This window comes from Benincasa hispida, chromosome 11 (assembly GCF_027475165.1).
Source record: "Benincasa hispida cultivar pf3 chromosome 11, pf3_genome.v1.1, whole genome shotgun sequence".
In the NCBI taxonomy this organism is placed as follows: Eukaryota; Viridiplantae; Streptophyta; class Magnoliopsida; order Cucurbitales; family Cucurbitaceae; genus Benincasa; species Benincasa hispida.
The window spans coordinates 69,813,916-69,836,838 of record NC_143488.1 but is presented as its reverse complement, the minus strand read 5'-3'; the positions used below and the strand labels follow the sequence as shown (position 1 = coordinate 69,836,838).

The 22,923-nt window shown below is 29.5% G+C and overlaps 3 protein-coding genes across 5 annotated transcripts; 2 read left to right on the top strand and 1 right to left on the bottom strand.

Moving 5' to 3' along the window:
• Nucleotides 1–7,426: 7,426 nt before the first annotated feature.
• Nucleotides 7,427–10,873, top strand: LOC120092154 (DHHC-type zinc finger family protein). 3 transcript variants are annotated; one of them, XM_039050377.2, is made up of 7 exons: nucleotides 7,427–8,016; nucleotides 8,548–8,640; nucleotides 8,727–8,828; nucleotides 9,374–9,451; nucleotides 9,566–9,664; nucleotides 9,757–9,852; nucleotides 10,264–10,873. In XM_039050377.2, the coding sequence occupies exons 1-7, from the start codon at nucleotides 7,744–7,746 to the stop codon at nucleotides 10,369–10,371; spliced, it is 849 nt and encodes a 282-aa protein (XP_038906305.1). In that variant the 5' UTR covers nucleotides 7,427–7,743; the 3' UTR covers nucleotides 10,372–10,873. The 3 variants fall into 3 exon arrangements, 2 of the variants coding, with proteins under 2 accessions (XP_038906305.1, XP_038906307.1); XR_005485926.2 differs by having other exon boundaries at nucleotides 7,481–8,016; nucleotides 9,737–9,852; XM_039050379.2 differs by lacking the exon at nucleotides 8,727–8,828 and having other exon boundaries at nucleotides 7,481–8,016.
• A 1,326-nt stretch (nucleotides 10,874–12,199) lies between these two features.
• On the top strand, nucleotides 12,200–14,469 carry LOC120091141 (uncharacterized). Its single transcript, XM_039049009.2, has 3 exons — nucleotides 12,200–12,744; nucleotides 13,500–14,158; nucleotides 14,262–14,469. Exons 1-3 carry the CDS (start codon nucleotides 12,707–12,709, stop codon nucleotides 14,333–14,335), a joined length of 771 nt encoding a protein of 256 aa, XP_038904937.1. The 5' UTR covers nucleotides 12,200–12,706; the 3' UTR covers nucleotides 14,336–14,469.
• A 61-nt stretch (nucleotides 14,470–14,530) lies between these two features.
• LOC120091140 (laccase-17-like) lies at nucleotides 14,531–21,638 on the bottom strand. Its single transcript, XM_039049008.2, has 5 exons — nucleotides 21,476–21,638; nucleotides 19,481–19,877; nucleotides 19,223–19,351; nucleotides 17,302–18,252; nucleotides 14,531–14,907 (listed from the first exon to the last, which is right to left on the bottom strand). The coding sequence occupies exons 1-5, from the start codon at nucleotides 21,593–21,595 to the stop codon at nucleotides 14,777–14,779; spliced, it is 1,728 nt and encodes a 575-aa protein (XP_038904936.1). The 5' UTR covers nucleotides 21,596–21,638; the 3' UTR covers nucleotides 14,531–14,776.
• Between the last annotated feature and the right edge of the window lie 1,285 nt (nucleotides 21,639–22,923).

The following is a 22,923-nucleotide window of genomic DNA, read 5'->3' as shown; positions in this document are numbered from 1 at the left end:
TATTAATTAATTCTCAAACACGTGTAAACTTTAATCATTGGTTTTACAAATTTGATGATTATGGTAAATACATGAACAATTTTCAAAAGAAATTTTCTCTAATGAGTCATTTAATTTAAGGTTTTATAGATGCAATGAGAATAAAATATTTGAAAATCAAAGATGACCGTGTTTGTTTGTACATGGAAAATTTAAATTTATGAAAAAAAATTGTGTTTGTATTTAATTTGTAAAATTAAGTATGACAATCTTATATAATTGTAATAGATTAAGTAGTTAAAAATAAATATTATTCAATATATTGATAAAAGTTAATTAATTAAAAATTGTGATAATTTTAATTATAAATATTTAAAAATTGAGTAATTTATAATTAAAATTAGCTAGTTAGTATATTAAATGAATATCGTATTAATGATAATATAATTCTTAATCTTAAATTCAATGTTAGTAATTTTAAGTTTAATTAAATAAAAAAAAAAATAAACTTGTCATATAAAAAGTTTAATTAAATAATACCAAAAAAATTGTCATATAAAAAGTGAAAAATGAGATAAAAATATGATAGGATAATAATAATACTAAAAAAGTTTTATATGTTTAATTGGAAATATCAAATTAAAATTAATTTCAATAAATAATTGCTTGATTATAAAAAATGTAATAAATTATTATTGTTGAATATAAAATTTTGTACTAACTAAATTGAGTTAATCCTAATTTACTAAATAAATATATTTAAGATATTGTTATTTAATTAATTATTTATTTATTAAAAAAATAATTACATTCATTTAATAAATTGTAATTGTAAAAATAAGTTAAGTAAGTATTTTAATAGATTATTATTAATTTATTAAAATTTATATTTATATTATTTTTGTTAAATTAATATTAATTAATTATGTAATTAACTATTCAATATAAAATTATATAAAAGATGAAAAACAAATGGAGAAGGGAAAAGAGAAAACCCACATTCTTGAAAATGAATAGAAAATCTTTATCAAAATGAGAATGTTTGAAAATAAGCTAAGTAAAATATTGAAAACGATGAAAAAAACATGAATACAATCCTTAAGAGTCTAAATCAATTCACTTAAAAAAAAGTCTACATGTTAATTGATACAATTATAAATTTCGCATAAGATTTTTTCAAATAATGAAACGTCAAATAATGAAACGTCGTAGAAAGTGTAAATTGATACATTTACGAAAATTTATTGTTTAATTAATTTGAGGTTCAAATTGATAAACTTTAAAGTATTTTTATATCTTCTTATTTAGAACCACTAGTTTCATAACACATGCTTTTGCACGTGGTTGGTAACGTTTAAAATAATTACATTAAGAACATATAAACAAGCTAGTAAGTTGACTTATATATATAAAAAAATGTAAATTATTAAAATTAAAATGTTGTGTTTTTTTTTTCTTATTCGAATTACTTGCCCCATTATTGCGCTTTTGGTTTTTATATTTTTAAATGTTTAAGTTTGTTTTTACACATACCTAAATTAATATATAATCATATTATGTTTTTAGAACAACCTTAATACCTAAATTAAACTATATATTTTAAAATAACTCATATTAAAAACGATAAAATGGTGACATCTTTTACACAATTTGATTGATCAAAAGATTATATGTCAATCTTTTTAAATTTTCACTTTATATTTAACTTTGTTTTTTCTTTTAGCAGAGGTTTTCATCCGGTTGAAAAAAGTAAAATAATATTTTATATAACTGTAGCTAATATTTAATCTTAAACTACCCTTTCAATTATATACTTCAGCCATTTAATACTTTAAAAAAAGAAAAAAAATGAAGAACTGAAAAATAAAATCAAGTTATAATAATACAAATGTTGGGATATGGTAATCATTTTTTTTTTTTTTTTTTGTCTAACATCTAATCCTACAAACTTCTGAAACTATTTAATTAAAAAAAAATCTTCAACCAATTTTTAGTAGATAATTGGCCTAATTAATGGTTATTAGTAAAAGTGAGGGGCTGAAATTTTTTAGGGCATATATTAGTAAATAATATAAGAAAAGATAAATAGGTAGAAACTAAATCCAGAAGATCTTAACGATTCTTTTCCTCTTTCAAGCATCTTTCAATATATGTTTTTTTAATTTATATATATATATAAAAATGTGTATGGTCCAATCTATTTCGCATGGACTACAAATAAATCAACAATTCACACTAAAAATAAAATTTTAAAAATTAGGTGGTATGGGAATGAGTTTTTATATTTAGATACCATGCATAGAAATAAACCAAATTTTAAATAATAAAAATGGAGAAAACAAATTGGTAAAAGTTATGTATTCATTATATGACATCAAATGAATTTTATTTAGGTGAGTTGTTATATTTACTTCAGATAAAATAAATATGATAGATATCATGAAATCTATGAAAAATCAAATATTTATATACACATCAATTGAATTAAAAATAGAAAAAAAAAACCGAGTAAAACAAATTATATGGGATCACATGTGAAATGATCATCTTTTTCAAGACTATTTGATCTTTATTTGTTTCATTCCTACATCTTTCTCTCCCTACACTCTTTTTTCATCTTCAAGCAAAATAACCAAACAAACAAAAATAAATGAGTTATTAAAATCAATGAACCAGTAAATAAACTCCTCAAATCAATTAAGATTTTTTTTTAGTGAGTGGGATATTAAAGAGAATTTCTACTTAACCTTGAAGTTACGAATATCTACATATTTATTTGTAGGGGTGTTTATGGGTTGAGTCGGGTTGAGTTGAAAGATTTTTTAGACCCAAACCAATTGTTCGGATTGTAAAATTTTTTAACCCAACCTATTATTAAAAAATGAACTCAATCCAACCTAACTATAAAATATTTTGGTTGAGTTGGTTCGGGTTAATCGGATCATTTATTTAAAATTTTGTTCTAAAAAAAGCTTAATGTAACCCAACCCAACTATGAAATATTTGGGTTGGATTGGGTTGATTCGGGTTAATCTAATCATTTATTTAAAAATTTGTTCTAAAAAAACAAAACGTAGATATGTAAAAATCTAATTTAATTATTTCCATATATTGAATTAAGATTAACAACTCAATTTCAATTTATACAGTGAAATTTTTCTTTCTAAAGTGCAAAGAAACTAATTTTGAGAGTTGTTGAAGAATAAATTATTCAAAAAAATATTGAAATTAAATAAAATTAAAATCAATATATTTATAAATAATTGTGTTATAAGTAATAAAAAAACATATTTTAAAGTTAATAATAAATTCGGGTTGGTTTGGGTTATATTAGATGAACCTATGAACCAACCCAACCCATAAATTTTTTATTTATTTGAACTTAACCCAACCCAGATGAGTTGATAACTCAATTCAAACCTCACGGGTTGGGTTGGGTTGATTGATTTTTTCGGGTCAGGTTTTTTTAACACCCCTAACCCTGTCATTTCATAAATAACGTATCTTGTCATAGAGGTTTTAAATGAAAAAGATTTGAAGATAAAGTAGATATTTTTAAAAAATTGAAAGACAAAGAGGAAAGTTAACGATTCTCTCCTATTGTCCCTTTTAATATAAAGTATAGATTTGTCGTAGATTAAAAAAATGGAGGAAACTTTATCTCCATGTTATATTCTTTAATTATTATACCTATGCATTTTTAATTAGAAGAGTTAGGACCCTCGAATTTTCTAAATTATTAAAATGGAACCATAATTACTCTACAAAAGAGAAAAAAAAATAAATCAGTAGTAACAAAATCATACAAAATAACTTCACTCTCAAAATAGAGAAGTGGTTGTAATAAAATTGTGAACTATATAAATATGGTTTTAGACCACATTATGAAATTGTTTAATATTGTGGGGCCTATACTATAGTTTTAGAACCCTATCCTACTTATTTGTAACTAGGTTTTTTTTCTTTATTATTATAATTGTTTTTTAATATTTTTTTTTTTTTACTATTGTCACTTGGTCGGGATTATACAAATGTAATAGTCTACTTTGGTATATTATAATTTATAAAATTAGACCTAATCTATTATATTCCTGGTCTATGATTCAATCTCCACACGTAAAAAATGAAAATAGGCCTAATTTATATTTTTCATATAACTAAAATATTGAGAATAATTCTTTTTTGTCTATAAGTTTTCGTTCAAGTTTTTATTTAGTTTTAGATTTCAAAATGTTACACAATTAGTCTTTATGTTTTGAGTTTTATTTTAATTTTATCCCTAAATTTCAAAATGTTACATTTTTATCTTTGAGATTTGAGTTTTATTTCAATTAGTCCCGATTTTCAAGATTTTACAATTTTTACCTTAATTTTTCATTAAATACTCACTTTCAATCGTTGATGTTAATCTCCATTAATTAATTAAAAATAATTATGCTGAAATTTAAATTTAATCTTAAATGTGATAAAAATTAGTGAAATTTAATTAATTATAATACATTTAAGGTTTTTAATTTGTTGACATAAAATACCTGAAACTTGAGTATTTCATGGAAAAATCGAAGTTAAAATTATAAATCTTGAAACATATTAATCAAATTGAAGCAAAACTCAAATGTCAATAATAAAATTGTAACATTTAAAAATTTTAGAACTAAATTGAAACCAAACTCAAAACTCAAAAAACTAAATGCGTAACATTTTAAAATATAATAGATTCAAAATCTCAAAACAAAAATATATTTTTACCTAAAATATTACTAAATTCAAAGTTTCAACATCCATGATAGTTTTTCAACCAATACAGCTTTTTCCAACGAATTTATGAAGTCAAAGATATTTGTTTCATTTATTTTATAAAATCCAAGAAAATAGACTAAAATGTCAACGCCATTTCCCCTTTTTCTTTTCTCATTTCCATTATTAAATCTCTATCTCCCAACAACAACAATAATAGAAGACCATATTTGCTGATTTTAACCAATTCAGTTCTACTATTACATATTAAAATATTGTAGTCTTCTAATGTAAAGTATAAGATAAAGAGACAGTTAAACAATTTTTTAACAGCCATGTTTTAAACCACCTAAGCTGAATTTAATTAATCAAGGTTACATTATCGATTAAGAAATACAAGGATCAAATCTCCACTCTCACCTATTGAACTAAGAAAAAATTAAAATATAATTCTCATCTTTATATTTTTAGTTTTGTTTTATTTTAGTATGCGTTCTTTCTATTATCTAATTTTAGTCTTTGTGCTTTCAATAAATTTTCAGGTTGATCTATGCGTTTAGTTTATTTGTTGGATTTTTTTCAAAAAAAAAAAAAACCATCAGTATATTCCATTATAAAATTTTAAAAGTTATTTACATGGTCTTTTAAATGAAATTTATTGTGATTATATAACAAAATTCAGTAAAAAGTTATTTTTTAAAGACTAAATTTAAGATTCATTACTTGATCTAAATTGGATCATTTAAAGTACAAATATTAGAATAGAATTAATATTAAAGTATATGAAATAAAATGATATTTTAATTAAAAAAATACCTTTTAAAATTAGTGTAAACCTATCCACATCAAGAAAAACTTTACTCTCGTCTGTTTATAGTCAATGGTTAAATTGTGAACCTCCTAAAGATTTTGTAGCGTTTTAGTTCCATTTTGCTTTAGTTTTTTTACATTTAAAAATATATATATATTTGCAAAAAAAAAAAAAAAAAAAAATCCATTAGTTTTTAACATATTAGTATGCAGTTTCTTCATTTTATCTAAACTTTTTTAAATGTTTTTTTCCCCTTAAATTGCTAAACATAATAATTTTGGTGTTTATGTTTTTGCTATTTTGTTGTCAATCCTAACTTAGCACACTACAAAATAAACTTGATATGGACTTGAATCTTTATAAACAAAAATATAAAATTTAAATATTTAAGAATTGAAATAAAAAAAATATATTTATTTGTTAAATTTCAGTAATTAAAATAAATTTGGCACTCAAATGAGAAGTTTGGAAAAAAATTAGGAAACATTGGGACAAAAAGTTGTTATTATACTTATAGTTTATTATAATTGAATTATAATAGTATGCGTTGGAGATGTAAATTATTTTACCTGAAGAGTAAATACGGTAGCAAGTAATAAAAAAATGATGAATATAAAATAGTAAAAAAAAATTTGTTTAGCTTGAGAGCAAACTCTGAAGCAAGGAATAAAAAAAATGATGAAAGTAAAATAGTAAAAACTTTAGCAAGTGAGAGTTTTAAAATAATGTTTGATTATAACTAATTGGGAAATACAAAATAGTATTTACGACAATTTTCTCTTTTTCGGTTTTTGAGTAAACTAATACAAGTGGTTTAGAATTTTCAATTTTGAGATTTTGATCACTTCAAAATTTTGATAGATGAAAATTTGTTTTTCCCACAATTCCAATGAAAATTCTTGAAATTTCAAGAAAAGTTCGAGAAATTTAGAAATTTCGTGAATATTTCGACTTCCATCCTTTCGACGAAATCTCAAGATTTGGATGAAATTTAGAGAAACTTCACCATTTTGAGAAAAATTGTATTTTTTAATTAACTACGTTAGCTTAATTTAAGTTTTTTCAGTTTTATGATTCTAGTTACACACAAGTCTATAGTTTCACACGTCAATGTCATTTTCAATAAATAATTAAGTTTTTTATTATTATTTTTTAATTTACAACTTTTCTTAGTTCTTAGCTTTGTTTTCTGACTTTCATCTCAAAATATTTTTAAAATTTTATATTATTTTTTAATAATTTTCATTTCCTTTATAAATTTATACTCTCATAAATTTTACAGATATAATTACAATATACATCTAAATGTTGTCTTATTTCATAGAAATTATGATTAAAAATGGTCAATTATAGTCTAATTAAGCTATTTCAATAACTAATCATAACAATTTCTATCAATATCCATAATGGATATGAATATTTTCGTAAATTTGGGACATTATATTTCAAACCTTGAATACAATCAATGTAACATTTTTTTCATTTGAGAAAAATATGACTAAGTAGTTAATAGTCGAAAGATATTAGTAGAGATGTCCACGGAGCAGGGGGGTCGGGATGCCATTCTCCATCCTTGTCTCACTCTCCGAAATTTTCCACGGAGATCGGAGCGGAGTTTGCCCGCAGGGATTTGTGGAGATCGGGTTCCTCACGGAGAATTTTTGCCCTTTTTTTTTATAAAAAAAGTCAACTAATTGAGATTGGAGCGGAGGTGGGAACGGAAAATACATTCCCCGTCTTCGTTCCCATTTAGTTCACAAGATTTTTTTCTCGCTTACCTCCTATTTCTTGCTTAATTGCGAAATTCCGTCCCATGAAAAAACTGAACATTTCTAGATATTAGTAGATTACATTTCTAGATATTCGTATTTAAATATTATGAAGTGGTATGGTTAGTTTGAAATGAAAGGGAAAAGAAATATAAATATTTTGAGAAATGGAAATATGAAATAATGATACGCAACGCAATAAGCTTCTAAACCAATTAATTTACTGTTGAGTACACACCTAAAAGAGGAACGCTTTCGTTAAAGGAACAATGAACCAAAGCCCAAATTCGTAAAATGCAAGCCACCGGTGCCGTTCACTTTTCTACATTTAAGCCTCCTTCCTTTCCTTCTTAACATCCCCATTTCTTACCGGAATAATTCCCCTAACCCGCCGGAGCCGCCGGAGCCCTGCCGCCGGTGTGTCTCCTTCACCCGCTTCCCTATAAGATGAAGCGGGGCTTTACCTTTTCTCCTCCTGTCACCGTCGTCGTCTTGGCAATCTCATTTATCTACTTCTCCACCCTCTTCGTCTTCATCGACCGCTGGTTCGGCCTTATGTCCTCGCCTGGAATTATGAACGCCATCGTCTTCACCGCCGTCGCTCTCATGTGCATCACCAATTACGCCCTCGCTATCTTTACGGATCCCGGTCGGGTCCCTTCGACCTACATGCCTGACATCGAGGATTCCGAAAACCCTATTCACGAGATCAAGCGTAAGGTACCCAATGCTCGGTGTTGTTTTTTAATTGCTTTTGCTTTCTTTTATTTGGTAATTACGATCTCTCACGGAGTTGAAGCCATTTGATTTATGGTAATAAGAGTCCTTTAAACAACGGCGATGTAGATCTTATTCCCTTGATCTCATTCTGAACCAGCTTTGGAATTGAAGTTGAAAAGTCTTAGTTAGTCCCGTGGGTTTTTTTCTCAGCTATAGCGAATTGATAATTCGATCCTCCCTTTTTCCTGTTTCTAGCTGAATGTTGTTGTATTTCTATTCGTGTTGACTAATCAGTTGCTATCTTGTTGGATAGTGAGGAACCGACGTATGAATAGGAAACTTCTATGAGACTTCTTGATCTGCCATTATATAAAGGCGGACCGATTCGTACAACCCGATTAGCATTTATGAGATTCATTTCCATAATAACAGAACTAATTGTTGAAGGAAATTTGATTGAATCTTTGATAATGTGTTTGCTTTCATTATAATAAGCCATGAAGAATTTGTACCGCGTCGATTCTATTGCAGGGAGGTGACCTGAGATACTGCCAAAAGTGTTCTCAATACAAGCCTCCTCGTGCACATCATTGTCGAGTTTGCAAAAGATGCATTTTGCGAATGGTATGTATTGTCTTTCTTTATATAGTACCTTACCGCTTAAAATCTTATGCAGATATTGTGCTAAAGATTGTTTATAAACTGTAAAGGACCACCATTGCATTTGGATAAATAATTGCGTCGGCCATGAAAACTATAAGGTGTTCTTCGTGTTTGTCGTGTACGCTGTAGTTGCATGTATCTACTCCCTGGTAAGTCATTTGATGCAATGTGATTTGGACTCTCTATTTACAGTCTATTAGCTTATTTACTCATGATTCTTTCTTTGTTTCTTTCCTTGTATTTTACTTATTGAAGTAGTTGCCAGTGTTTTAGAAAGCCCTCTTTGGGTGCATGCCTAGGCCCAAGGCGCATGTCTGGCGCCTTGCCTTGGAAAGGCGAGGCTCACAAAATAAGGCGCGCCTTTTGTGAAGCCCCAAGGCTCAAAGCCCTGGGCCTTGGGACTTTTTTATCATTTTTAAAAAATAGTAATACTTAAGGGGTTTCATTCTTTATTAACTAAAATAATCAAGTTAACTAAGTCTAAATGCAAAATTTCTTGTGATTGGAAGATATATGTATATTTTTAATATTTTTATATATTGCACCTCACAAAAAAAAGCCTACGCCTTTTTGTGCTCCTTGCACCTAAGCTCCAGAGGGTCATTATGCCTTGGGCATTTAAAAACACTGGTAGTTGCTTACAGGCATCCTCCTTGATTTTAATTTTTTGTAAAATTGTTTGTTGAATCTTCAGGTATTACTCCTTGGCAGTCTTACAATTGATCCTCTTAAGGATGAGCAGCAAGTTGGAGGCCCTTTTAGGACTGTTTATGTAAAATACATACTGCATCCTTCTTTTTTTTCTTTTTTATTTCCACTTTTGATGCTTGTTTCTCTTTTATCGGTCCTTGGTTTAAATTAGTTATGCTTATTGTCACTGATACAGATTGTTGCTGGGCTGTTGCTATTCCCTCTAAGTATGGCTTTGACTGTTCTTTTAGGTTGGCACATTTACCTCATTTTGCACAACAAGACTACAATAGAGGTTAGTTTCTAAGGGTTCTGTTTCTTGTCAGTTTATTTGTCAGTGAATTGCTAATTCAGGCAGATTTACCAGGCATTTTATTTGCTTTTTAGTATCACGAAGGTGTAAGAGCTATGTGGCTTGCGGAGAAAGGTGGGAACGTGTATTCACATCCATATGATCTTGGTGCCTTCGAGAATCTTACGACGGTACTTATTATAGTTTGTTTCCCTTCCTCTTTTTTGCCTGGTTTTTAGGTGAGAGAAACCATTGATGCTATAAAAAGGACTTAGGATCATATATACTCAAGGCTTATTCATGTCTATGGTTGATCATAAAGTGTGGAAAATGTTATGTTGAATCTGCATAATGACTTAATTGTCGGCTTTCTTTTTGTTGCATTTGGACATGGCATTTATTAGACTGTACAACCTAGAATGCATTCGTCCATTGTCAGGTAGCTTTCATGGACATGAAATTCAAACAGACGCTGCATAAATGCAGTGCTAGCTGATCACCTTGTACCGTTTGTAATTCTGGTTTTTGTAACCCATAGCTGGGTGTTGGACTGCCCAGTCTTATCTGTATGCTATCTCAGCTGCTCTATCTCATTACTACAGATTCTTGGCCCAAATATTTTCAGCTGGATATGCCCCACGTCGAGACATAAAGGCTCTGGTCTTCGTTTCCGAACAGCTTACGACAAATCTATTAGTGCATCATTGTGAAAGGAAAGTTTCGTTTCTACCCACGACATTTGTTTAAGAACAACAAGCTATGCACCTCTGGATGACCATCAAGGATTCATATTTACTGAGCTCTATAGCAGAGTGATGGTTCTTTGGAGAACCCAAATCTCAAACAGCATTCTAACTGTTGAATAGATATGTGACTTCTGTGACTTGTTGGAGAGTTTCTGAGATTGTCTACTACAACCTTTTCCTTGACGACATCAAGAGCTCAGCGAAACTGTTTCGGGTATAAATTTATCCTTTCCTGTTTGTTTTAGAAAATCCATCTGAAGTTAGGGTCTGCAAAACGAAGCAGTTTATAGGTTAATGTAGAAAAAGAGAGATCCCAGATGTGGCCGGGTGTTTGTGTACATGAGTTCATTCGTCATGCTAACAAATTGTTTTGTGTAGTTGTAGCTCTGTAACTTGTAACAACAAAAAAATGAAGGTAAATTGCAATTAAGATATAATATAATCTTTTTTCCCCTTTGAAAGACTATATACTGCTTGAGTTTTACTTGTTTCTCCATCTATGCTTCTTTGTGTATCATCTTAAAAGTTGATGATTTAGGTCCGTTTGGTAACAATTTTGTCTCTTGTTTTTGTTTTTTAAAATTAAGCCTATGGTCATTATTTCCACCACCAAATTTCTTCTTTTGTTATCTACTTTTTACCAATGGTTTAAAAAACAAGCCAAATTTTGATAAGTAACTTTCAAAAAGTTGTTTTTGTTTTTGAAATTTGGGTAAAAATTCAACAATTGTACTTAAAAAAGATGCAAATCATTGTAAGACATGTGGATGAAATAAGCTTAATTTTCGAAAACAAAAACAAAAAATTAAATGAGTACCAAATAGAGCTTAATGTTTTAGATTTTTTCCTTTGAAAAGAAAAAATAGTTTGCATAGAAGTAATTGGTAGATCATTAGAATCAAATTTATTCGTTTCCTCAGGAATGAATGACTAAATCAATAAATTATGAAACTTCTATAAACAGATTACTCAAAACAAAGTTAAGTACTTCAAACTAAAAGAACTCTGTTCGAGTTAAGCACGAAAATGCCAATAATAATAATAATAATAATAATAAAATCCAGCTACGATTACTTTTAAAGAATGGACAATTGTTAATTATGTTAAATGCAGGACTTAATAATTGACTTCTATAAAGTATAAATAACTAACCATAGTTATTGAATCAATTAATAATTGACTTGGTAATGTAAATCCATTCTTGGATCCATGATTTATTATGTGCCCTTTTCTGGTTCAACAATATGAAGAAGATTCCAGCTTCTCGACAGTTTGGTCAATCTCTCATCATTTATTTAGATACTCATGCTATCATAATCAATATATTTTGCTTTATATTTTCAACGGTTTTTAGAATTTTAAAACTTAGGGAAATTTGAACATTTATCCTTTAGATCGAGATTGTTATACTATATATAACAAGGCGTATTAAAACAAAAATTAAAATATCAATATTGATATTAATATGAAAATTTTAATTTTACACTACCAACATCAAAACAAAAAAAAAAGATTAATAATTAAGTTATTTTTACTTATAAATTAAGTTATGGATCTTGTTATTAAAGTATATCTTTATATTTAGATTAATGATGACTTTTTTCTTTTAATGTTTTATTAGTATTTATAAAAAATATCTATCAATCGTTGATATCAGATGTCGAACTTTTTAATTTACAGATATATACTATCGATATTTTGATCCTTGTGTTCAAGTCAACGATTCTTTAGTATTTTCACTTAAAAATCTATTACATGTTTTTTTTATATATATAAAAAAAAAAAAAGAAGTATTTTAAAAACTCAAATAAGTTCGTAAAATATGGATATCCTTGCATTATCCGCAATATAAGATCCTAAAAAGACAGGAAGAAATGAGATATAATTTCACAAAAGTAGCTATCAACAGTTATCCATTGAAAATACTTTGAAGAAAGAGAAAGAAACAAACCAAAGCGCAGTAATGAGAGGGAATGGGATTGGGGAGGACGAAGGAAGCAACTTCCTTGTGCCACCCACGTGAACCCGAAATGGACGTGTCTGAATCTCACTCGTTGGCGCGCACCATTAACACCCAGTTCCCCAATTTTGTTGCCCATTTTCTCCCCTTTTCTGGGTCTGATTTGATTTGAAAAGACACCAAAAAGAACTATCCTGCCAATTGCTCAACCTGCTGTTACTCCAAAATTTTTTAGTTTTTTCCATTTCTTTTTCCAGTGTTCTTGGATTTCGTTTCTGGGTTTGTAGGTTTGGATTTGCGTCTCTGCATCCGATCGATTTTCTCGTCTTCGGTGTTCAGATGGAGGAGAAGGAACAAAACCCAACTGAGATCAACAGGTTTAGCATCTGGGTTTTAAAGTTCTTGTAGTTTTATCAGTTTTGGAATCTGTTTCTTGTACTGTATAACGAGTCTTTGCTCTTCCTTTATTTGGTCTTTTCCCCTCTTTTTCGTTTGATAGAGTGAAGATTTCTAGTAGGTCTGTTCTTTCGTTGGTTTAGTTATTGAAATTGTGGATGGGGATCAGATGTGGTTTAGGGTCTTTTCTAGTAAAGAACAATCTTGATCCATGCTATACTAATTTAAGGAAGTCTGATCTCTTTCCCTTTTTAAAGTTTCAATCGCTTGATGGGGTCTGCTATTTTGCCTTGCTGGTATGAATCAACTTGTTAGCTATTTCAATAATTTAGAATACAAATTGGGAAATTAGAAGACTGAAAACGTAACCTACCAATTGGGTTCTACAAGTTACAAGCCCCTTTTGGAACGAGATTACATCCAGTCAAAGTGTTAATCAAACTCATATTTAGAATGTTCTTAGACCTTGTTTTCATGTTTTGGTTGCTGGAATTCTTTTGTTTATCGATCTCTGTCCCAAATTTGGTATTGATTTCACTGTTTTGCATCATTCTATGGGTTTCTTATGTTCCCCAGTTCCAGAATTTTCCCCAAGCTTTTTCCATGAAGTAATTTTGTGAGAGTTTGAAGCATTAACTCCTGTAGTTCCTGTCTTGCATTCTAATTAATGGAAGATTGCAGCTTGTTTCTCGTCTCTTAACCGATGAATTATGTTGTTTTCTAATTTTTTTTGCAGCTTCTATGTTATTTCTAAGCTTAGGACAAACCCTTTTGACTTGAACAAGAAAAGAAAGCTACAAGCTGAACATTTGGGCTTGCCTTCAGCAAAGCATAAACACTGCAGTGAAGGGTTCCCTTCTAAGTCTGCTTTTCTGTATGGTGGCCTATCCGAAACCGAGCACATGGATGCACAGTTCATAAAGGGGAATGCCAATGTACTGTGTTTCGAAGAGGGGTCAAGGCTGGAATCAGTAAAAGATAGCAATAGCTTGAGTGAGGAGTCTGATTCTGCAACTTCTGTATTTCATGGAGGAAAATTTGAACCAAACCAGGCCATAACGTGCACATACGACAGTTCTACCACACAATCTATGAGTTTTGGTGGGGCAAGTTCTGAAAGCACCCATTTCTCTGTTGAAAGTTCCACAGCTATGGAATCGAGCTCCACCGAACAGGAAGCAGCGTTTGCAAGCGGCGAAAATAGAATAGAATCAATTCACAAACTTCAGGAACATCTACTTGAATTGGATAGCCATGAAGATTATGATTGTGCAGAATATGGAAATGATGACTTTAAGCAATGCACAGACCAGGAACTTGAGGAACTTCTCTATTCAAACGGGTTGAACCCGGATACGTATATTCTTTCGTCTGGACGATGGACTGTAAACCACGGTATTAAAGACATCAATCATTGCTCTTTACTAATCCGTTTTCCTGTTTTCCCTATTATGAGCTGGTTTTCCATTTACTAATCACATTCATTCTCTTAATGCAGAGGCTCAATCAAGAGCTAGAGCCCCGACGATTGATGAAGAATTTGAGCAGTACTTTTCCATGCTGATGCTGTAACCTATGTAATGTATATATTTCAACAGTCTTTATGAATAAATGTGGATATCAGCTTCATCCTTTCTGCTCAGTATTTGTAACGAATTGTACCACTTCGAAAATCGTATGAATGGCAATGACATGTTTAACTGTAAGGTAAAGTTTCATTGTTTACAATAGACAGTGGCTGAATCAAAGATAATAGAGACAGAAGAATGAAGAAGTGAAAGAGACAGATTATTCATTTGGGCAAAAAAGAAAGTGGGCAATGCATGCTCAGAAGCTGCTGTTGGTTTGTTCTCAAGTATTACAGAAGAGGAAAGATGCGAGAGGAGGAAGAAGAAAGAAGCCAACCGTGTTACCTTTAAACAAAACACACACGACAAAGAAAAGAATGGGGCAATTATTAAGTTAAAGGAAAAAGAAAACCAAAATTTTAGGCAAATGAAAAAGTCTTGATATTTAACACTTTGGGAGATCGGCTGGCGGCGGCGGCAGTTTCTGGTTGGGCTTTGGGCCGTCGAGTACAATCCAGGCCATTCTCAGCCCCCAACTTGTATGCACATCCAAATGACAATGCATGAACCACACCCCTGTTTCATCACCCAAAATATACTAATTTTAGTGTGATGCTATGCTATGACATTTCTTTTTTTTTTTTTTAATGTTTCATCTAATTTTAATTGGAATGTCAAAATTTTCATCCAAATATGGACATTTATTTACATGTTTATTAGCCCAACATCTACCGTTATACCATAAAAATGTGGACTTAATAATAATTAGAATTTCGAACTTCTCAAAATTGGAATAATGTTTATTTTTAATCCAATTAGTATTTTTAGTTTATTTAATGTTTTAGAAATGTCCATTAGTTTATGACATTTTGTCGATATTTCTGTCCAACTCAATCTTTAAAACATTGATTTTAATAGGTGTTTGAAAATTGTTAGTTGTATCTTTTATAATCTTGTTTTAGTCTATGTATATCATTTTAATACACATTCTTATCTTTAATAACGTGAGGAATGCCTATTGCTAATTTTGTTACCTCCAACCATCGAACATAGAAATCTATCTCAATTTATAGTGTCATTTAAGCCATCGTATCATATGTTAAACTACCAGTTTAATGCTTCAACCTTTGAAACTTCATCAAATATATTCTTGAACTTAAAAAGTTTATAATAGATCTTCAAAATTTCAATTTCGTTTCTAATAAGTATTTTCACTTAAATGTATTCTTAAGTTCTTCAACTTTTAAATAAATCATTGGATTCTCAATTCTTTGCTATTAGGTCATTGAGATAATCAAATGTTTTTTAAATTTACGAACTTATTAAACATAAAAATCTAAAGTTTAATAATAATGAATTTGTTAGTAAAAAAAAAAAAAAAAGGTAGAATATGTTAGAGAAATGTTAGAAACAACATTGAAAGTTTGTAACTCTATTTAAAAATTTAATTAATGGTGTGTTTGTAATACATTTTTAAGTATTTAATTTTTTTAAAAAAATTATTTTGAAAGAAATTAGAGGATTTGACAACGTTTTTTAAATATATTTTGGAGAAATTATGGTAGAGGCCTATTTTCAGGATTATTGATTAATGGCCATTGGGTTGTTTCGGGGTCCCCACTACTAAACTGGTTTCTCCATTCTACCATTGACCACAAACGGTGATCATGTAGCGGTTAAAATAAAATCTTCGTATAGATTTTGTTTACTAATTATTTTTATTTTAAAAATTAAGATTTTATCATTCTAAATATTTAATAGATTTTTTCTTTCTTTTTTTTTCTTTTTTAATATATATAAAGCCTTTTCATCTCCCATTCAAGTATCACAGTGTCCCATAATCCCATAGAGATTCTAATTGAACCAATACCCAACAACAATAGTTTAAGTACTCCCTGCACATTAGATTAATAATCTCGAAACATATTCAAACTTAAGGCAGGTAAATGTGTATTTTTTTTCTTAATCTAAATCAATGAAGATTGAGATGAAAGATGAAACGGAGATTTAAATCGATGACGATGACATGAAAGATTATGGAGGAGAAGAGGTGAAGAGGGTGGATATGGTGGCGAAATTTAGTGAATTAAGATCTTTGTTGCAATCCTTAATTAATTGAGACTATTTAATTATTTTTAATATGTGTGTAAGACTAAGAACGGTTAAATTTGTTATAAGTTGGAGGTATTTGTGAATGTTTATTATGAGAAAAGTTTTGGCTCTTTATGAGGAGAAGGTAAATAGAAGGTATCTACGTATGATAAAACTTTCAAGTGTTTATAGGTAGAACATATTTGACAATTATTTATTTTGAGTATAAGATATTTACTTTATTCCGGATCTAAATTTTAATTATCATGATTATTGCTTTAGGATACTTGCATTACCATTTACACATGGTAGATTAGTTGGTTTACATGCTGTATTTGAATTTCTACCTGGGTGTTGGATGAGATATTTTCTGTTATTTTTATTTTTTTAAATGGAGACTTTTTTTTTTTTGCTATTATTGTTTTTTAATTGAAGAGACATTTTTTGTTATTATTATTTTTGTGATTAAAGTAGATATTACTATGATTTTCTTGTATTTTTTTCAAGTTAAGTGGTTAGATAATTAAATTTTATTTAAATTAGTAGATTTTTTAAATACACTAAAAATATAGGAATCGAATAGAGGCATACTTGTCTTTTTCTTAAATTATGAGATTTGATGGCTGTATTTGTTTTGTTTTGTTTGTTTTTTTTTTGGGCTAGTTTCACAAGTAAAAACCTTTTTAAACATTTATTAAAAATTATATTACAATTTGGCCATTTGTCCAAAACATCTTATATTTTAGTCGATTTTTATAAAAAATTGTTTTAAATAAAAATGAATTTTTTTAAAAATATATATTTTTTCATGTTAATCCAAACAGAGCTTAAATAATAATAAAAAAAAATTAGACGTTGAAAGAGAGAATCTAATCTGACCTGGGTTGTCAGCGAAGAAACGGAAGGCGATCCAGCCGGCGGCCGGAACGCCGGCGGTATTCCTCTCAACAGGGTCAACAAGATTGAAATTAGCCGGATCCTTATTAGGGTCGAAGTTTCCAAAACCTTCCCCAACTATGTAGAAATTATATCCATGAAGATGAAGAGGATGACTCTCCGCCCCCAAAATACTCGTCCCCTGCAAAACCACCTCCACGCTCGCATTGTACGGCAACACCACCAAACTCGTACTGTTACTCACAAACGTATTATTCGGCGGCGTTCCGGTATAGTTAAACGGAAATATCGGGCGCGCCGGGAAATCAGTCCGGTAAACCCCATTAGCCCGACGGGAGTAATAGGCCTGCATAATCGCCGTCGACGGGAGGGCAAAAGAGACATTGTTGACAGAGGCAGCAAATTTCGTGCCATTGGGACCTTGACACGTGGCGTTTTTGGGGCAAGGGGCAGTTCCAAGTCCGACGGTGAAGAAAAATTTCTTGTCCACCGTTTGAGGGACGTTAACAGGGAATTTGGCGGTGGCTAGGGATCGTAATTTTCTGGAGAAATTGGCGACGAAATTGGTGTCGTTAATTGCGGGCAGATTGGGAATTATAGTCGGAATCGGGGTGGTTGGAGAGTGGCCGTATTGGAGGATTCCGACGGTGGTGGAATTGTCGAAAGTGCCCTGGCCGGTGAAGTAAGGGCGAGCGGCCATGAGGAAAGTGGAATTAATGGTGAAATTGGGATTGGTTTTGAGAAGGACGTTGGAGGTTTGGCCAGGGCTGAGCAATACGACATCGGTTTGAAAAGGCTTAACGTAGGAGGCGTCGACGTCGACGACGGTGAGGGAGTGGTTGGCGATGGTGAAGAAGAGTTCATCGTTGAGTGCAGCGTTGATCAATCGGAGTAAATATGTTTTTCCTGGCTTCACCTTTAACTTGAATGTATCTGAACAAAGTATCAATGCCAATAATTTAACTCCCACTTTCGTTCAATACTTATTTACAAATAAAATTAAAATTTTATGATTTTATTTTATTTTAAAATATTATAAATTATTAAATAGATGTCAAAAACAAGTCTAACTCAATCAGTGATGTCTTGCCGCTTCATTCTCTCTCTATTATACTGAAAAAAATAAATAAAGAAATAGATTTGTGAACCTCCAAATTTATTCTTATGCTTATAGAATTAAATTTTCCTTTGCTCGCTAACATTTTCACATTTTCATAGGTTTAATATCCACGTGCATGATAGATAAATATTTTCTATATACTATAAAAATAAAATCAGCAAACATAAAAGAAAATAAACAATAAAAAGTCCATAATATGAATAAGATATAAACAATAAACATTTTAACTTACTTAAAAAACAACAAAATATTTAGAAAAAAATGTCTTTCTAGTTTATACGTTTTAAATCTAGTTTTCATTTAGTTCTTAAATTTCAAAATATTATATTTTTAGTCCTTAAATTAAATTGTAGTTTAATTTTAAATATCCTTAAGTTTCAAAACATTACAAAATTACTCATAAAATTTGAGTAACGTTTTTATTTAGTCTATTACTTACAATTTTAAACTATGATATTATTACTAAGTAGTATTTAATGTTAATATTTATTAATTAATTTAAAATAGTTAAATCATTATTATGAATTAATTTTCACTCTTTTTTCATGTTATAAAAATTAATTTTAAAATTTCATTTTCATAATTATTTTAAAATGGACTAATTTTAGTTCTTATTAGCTATTAGGAAAAAAAAAAAAAAAAAAAAAAAACTTTCGTACCTAACATATAAGTTTTTGTTTCTTAATTTCTTCGTCAGTATTAATTATCAGCCTAAACTAAATATCAAGAACATATTAGACACCTTTAAAAAAAAAAGGCTTATAATAGTAATAGTGAGAGTACCTTTAGAAGAGCAGTTATAGAGAGGGCCAGGAAGTCCATTAATGGTGTAAGCATCAGAAACATTTGGCCCTCCTCCCGTTTGTAAAGCTTGTTGAATCACACTCTCTGGATTCACATTAAACCACTCCCCTGCACAAAACCCACTTCCTTTACATCCACTTTCAATCCCATCCATTATCTCTAATTAATTAATTAATATCTGATTTGAAAACTATTTGATTTTAATCGAAATAATTAACAAATGAAGTCTAAGCTCACCCAAAATAATTGGAACTTCTCTGTGGGGCTTCTCAAAAGGGTATGATTCGTTGCGGTGAGGGAGGATTATAATGGGGCCGTAAATCGTAGCTCTAAGCCACGAGATGTGGGCATGCCAAAGTAGAGTCCCTCTTTGCCCATTGAGGGTGAAATTGTAAGTGTAGGATTGGCCGGTCTGGATCGGACATTGGGTGACGTAAGCCGGTCCGTCGGCCCAACCAGTTCGGAGCTGGCGGACACCGTGCCAGTGGATGGTGACATTGTCTGGCACGTGGTTGATGACCTTGATGAGGACTCGGTCGCCTTCTCTAGCCACTAATGGCGGCCCTGGGAGCTGCCCATTTACCGTTAGGACCTTCACCGTGTGGCACAGTCTCGTCACATTTTGGTATTTTATCTGATAAATCATGATTCAAACTTTAGTACTCAATTTTTGTTCGGGAGGGGCTTTACATTAAATTCTATAAAAAAAAAATCATAAATTTAAGTAACCAATTCCAATATTTACAAATTGATTGAAACTACTACTGCATCACAATTATCCTCTACTAAATTTCATTATCTATCTTCTCAAATAAATCAATATTTTTAATTCTTATACTACGATATATCAATAAAGTTTCTAAATCCTTACAAAATTAATCTTTAAATCATCGACAATAATTTGGTAAATGGTTTTTTTTATTTAAATAGTTGGACCCATTAAAAAATTATAGCCACTAAAATATACAACACTTGAGAATTAGTAACTTCTATATTTCATCTAATATAAGATATGAGTATTGATTAGGTGCAATCCATATAAATCATATTTTCTTACATAAAGAAAAATATTAATTTTTTAAAAAAATTATTTATATGTGTCATAATTTTATTAGATAATCCCTTGAAATACATCAAGATAGATGCCGTCAAAGAGCATCTAAGTTTTTTTTTTTTTTTTTTTTCTTCACTTATTCTTATGTGAAGTATGCAAAACTTATTTAATGTTCTCTTTTGTGGACTATTTTCAGATTTTTTTTTTTTTTTGGTGTATTTGACAACATTGTGATATATTTCTAATTGAAATTAATTCAGTGTGAGTTGAAAATACAAATTTTAAATTCTATTCACATCAAAGTATATTTATCTCATTTTTAGACCTCGACATCTATTTCTTTTGTTTTCTTAATTTTTCGATTTTAGATTCTTAATTTAATGTTTAGAATTAAGAAGATTATAAATATATTTAGTGCTTACTTTCGGTTTTCTTTCTTATTTTTTTTCCATTTAAGAAATTCGAACGTGAACATGAATGCACAACTTGATAACTATCCTCTTTATTTCGTTTAAATGAAAAATTGATTTTTTTTTTCAAAATCATTAAGTCGGTTTTAAGTTTTTAAAATATTAATAATGCACACATTATATAGTAAAATAAAAGAACATTAATATATTAGATGAATAGTGATATAGTTCTTAATTTTAAATTATTTCCAACCCTACTCCATCCTGTAATTCTAAACTTTAATACCATTTCAAAAAATACTCCTCAAATAACAATCTCATAAGGCACATTTGGATTAATTTTAATTATAAATAAGTGTTTAAAAATATTTTAAACATTCAAAAAAAGTCAATTCAAATATATCCTCAGAAACATCATCAAAATAACCTTTATGATAATGTGAATCTATCAAAGAAAAAAAAAAAAAAAAAAAAAAACCAAAAACCAAAAAATAGCACATTACCAGACACAATTGATTCTTAAAAAGATGAAAAAATACACATAAATTAGGCATTTGAATCGATTAATCAATTTTAAAGCTATTAAAAAATAAAGTCAGACATATTCTTAAAAGACATTAGTAAACACAATTAAAAATAATTCTTAAAATGATGAATATAGAAAATGACATACAAAAACCAGAAACCAAAATGTGGCTAATAAACATATAAGAAATGAAATAAAAAGTAAACTTATTTATTAAAAGAACAAAAGAGAAATGCACATACATTGAAAGTATAGTGTCTTGTTTTTGCAAATGCAAGCTCTGGCAAGAAACAGGACAAAACACAGAGAAAGGCAGCCATAGCCACCATTGATGAAGGCAACTGAAGGTGAAGGGCAGCCATGGAATTAAGTAAGTAAGGTGATTTAAATTTTGGTATAAAAGAAGATGAAAAAATGGGATTTAATATATAGAGAAACAAATTTGATTTTTATTTTTATTTTTAAATTTTTATTTTTCTGCTTTTGGATTAGGTAGCAGCAAAGAGGTGGGGATGAATAATTTGGTAGGAACTTTCTGTAGTAGAGTCTCTCATGTTCACAAGTGTTTGAAAATCTTTTGGCCATGTTGGTCAAGTTTAATTTTAGAGTGTTGATTAAGTAATTAATTACAATGGTGTTTCTGAAAAGGTAATTAACTATATTTGATTACAGGTAATATGAGGGATTAACGACCAATGTTTAATTTAAAACCATCATTAAGCTAAGAAAAGAAATGTGGTCTTTTTATTTCTTTAAAGTTAAGGAATTTCATTTCTGAATTCCTTTTTGTTTTATTTCTTTTCAATCATTTCTCAACACACTGCCCTCTTTTTCCCTTGTAGGTATATGTTTTAATTAGCTTGAGTGAAGTTAATTATAGAATATATTTTGTTTAAATTTGGTCAAGGCATGATTATATATGAAAAGAAAATAACATGAAAAAAGGAAAAAATAATTTTTTTTTTTTTTTTTTTTTTTTAAAAAAAAAAAAAAAAAGCTTGGAAGTGGAACCCTTTGGATATATATGTTACCATATTTTGAAGATAGTTAATGTGGTACTTCCCTTCATTTTTAATTATACATAGTCCTCCAAATTGGGTGTCTCATTCACATATGTTTTGGCTTTTTTTTTTTTTTTCAATTGCCTTTGAAACTAAGAAACAGTGCAAACTCCCAAAATTGTGTAAATCCTTCTCCCTTTTCCCTTCCACATGTTTCAAAATCAAGGCAAACTGTACCTTTTACATTAGGTTGGACAACATCCAAATTATCCAAACTAATGCCACAACATAGACTTACAATTTTCACATGTTGTATTTCCAATTTGTATCAAGTAATATCAAAGTTATGTTTGTAAAAAAAAATACTTAAGTACATCCTAGACTGTATCTATCTAATTGCCAAATCGCAAATTTTACCTTTTATTTTTATAAAATATATCTTTTAATATTTTTCTATAGTAATTAAAAGCAACGAACAAAATCTCCTCAATTAAGATTTGAACCTATAATTAATAGATTAACAGCAAATCTCACTACCACTGAGTTATTGAGGAACAATGGTAAATTCAGTCTCAAGAATTCAATTCCCGTTCTCAACCCATGACCAATATGAGCTCAAGGTCTCCTTCGAAACTCCTAGGACTTCTTTGTAATGGTTTTTGGAGATGGGTGCAACCCCAAAGTATTAC

Excerpts from the sequence above, each read along its gene's own strand:
- LOC120091141 (XM_039049009.2), top strand. The coding sequence starts at position 12,707 with ATGGAGGAGAAGGAACAAAACCCAACTGAGATCAACAG. Across the intron at positions 12,745-13,499 it reads AACCCAACTGAGATCAACAG|CTTCTATGTTATTTCTAAGC; the intron begins GTTTAGCATCTG and ends TTTTTTTTGCAG. Across the intron at positions 14,159-14,261 it reads ACGATGGACTGTAAACCACG|AGGCTCAATCAAGAGCTAGA; the intron begins GTATTAAAGACA and ends CTCTTAATGCAG.
- LOC120091140 (XM_039049008.2), bottom strand. The coding sequence starts at position 21,595 with ATGGCTGCCCTTCACCTTCAGTTGCCTTCATCAATGGTGGCTATGGCT. Across the intron at positions 19,352-19,480 it reads AGAAGTTCCAATTATTTTGG|GGGAGTGGTTTAATGTGAAT; the intron begins GTGAGCTTAGAC and ends GGTTTTGTGCAG. Across the intron at positions 18,253-19,222 it reads CTATAACTGCTCTTCTAAAG|ATACATTCAAGTTAAAGGTG; the intron begins GTACTCTCACTA and ends TACTTTGTTCAG.
- LOC120092154 (XM_039050377.2), top strand. The coding sequence starts at position 7,744 with ATGAAGCGGGGCTTTACCTTTTCTCCTCCTGTCACCGTCGTCGTCTTG. Across the intron at positions 8,641-8,726 it reads AAAGATGCATTTTGCGAATG|GACCACCATTGCATTTGGAT; the intron begins GTATGTATTGTC and ends TAAACTGTAAAG. Across the intron at positions 9,452-9,565 it reads GCCCTTTTAGGACTGTTTAT|ATTGTTGCTGGGCTGTTGCT; the intron begins GTAAAATACATA and ends TCACTGATACAG.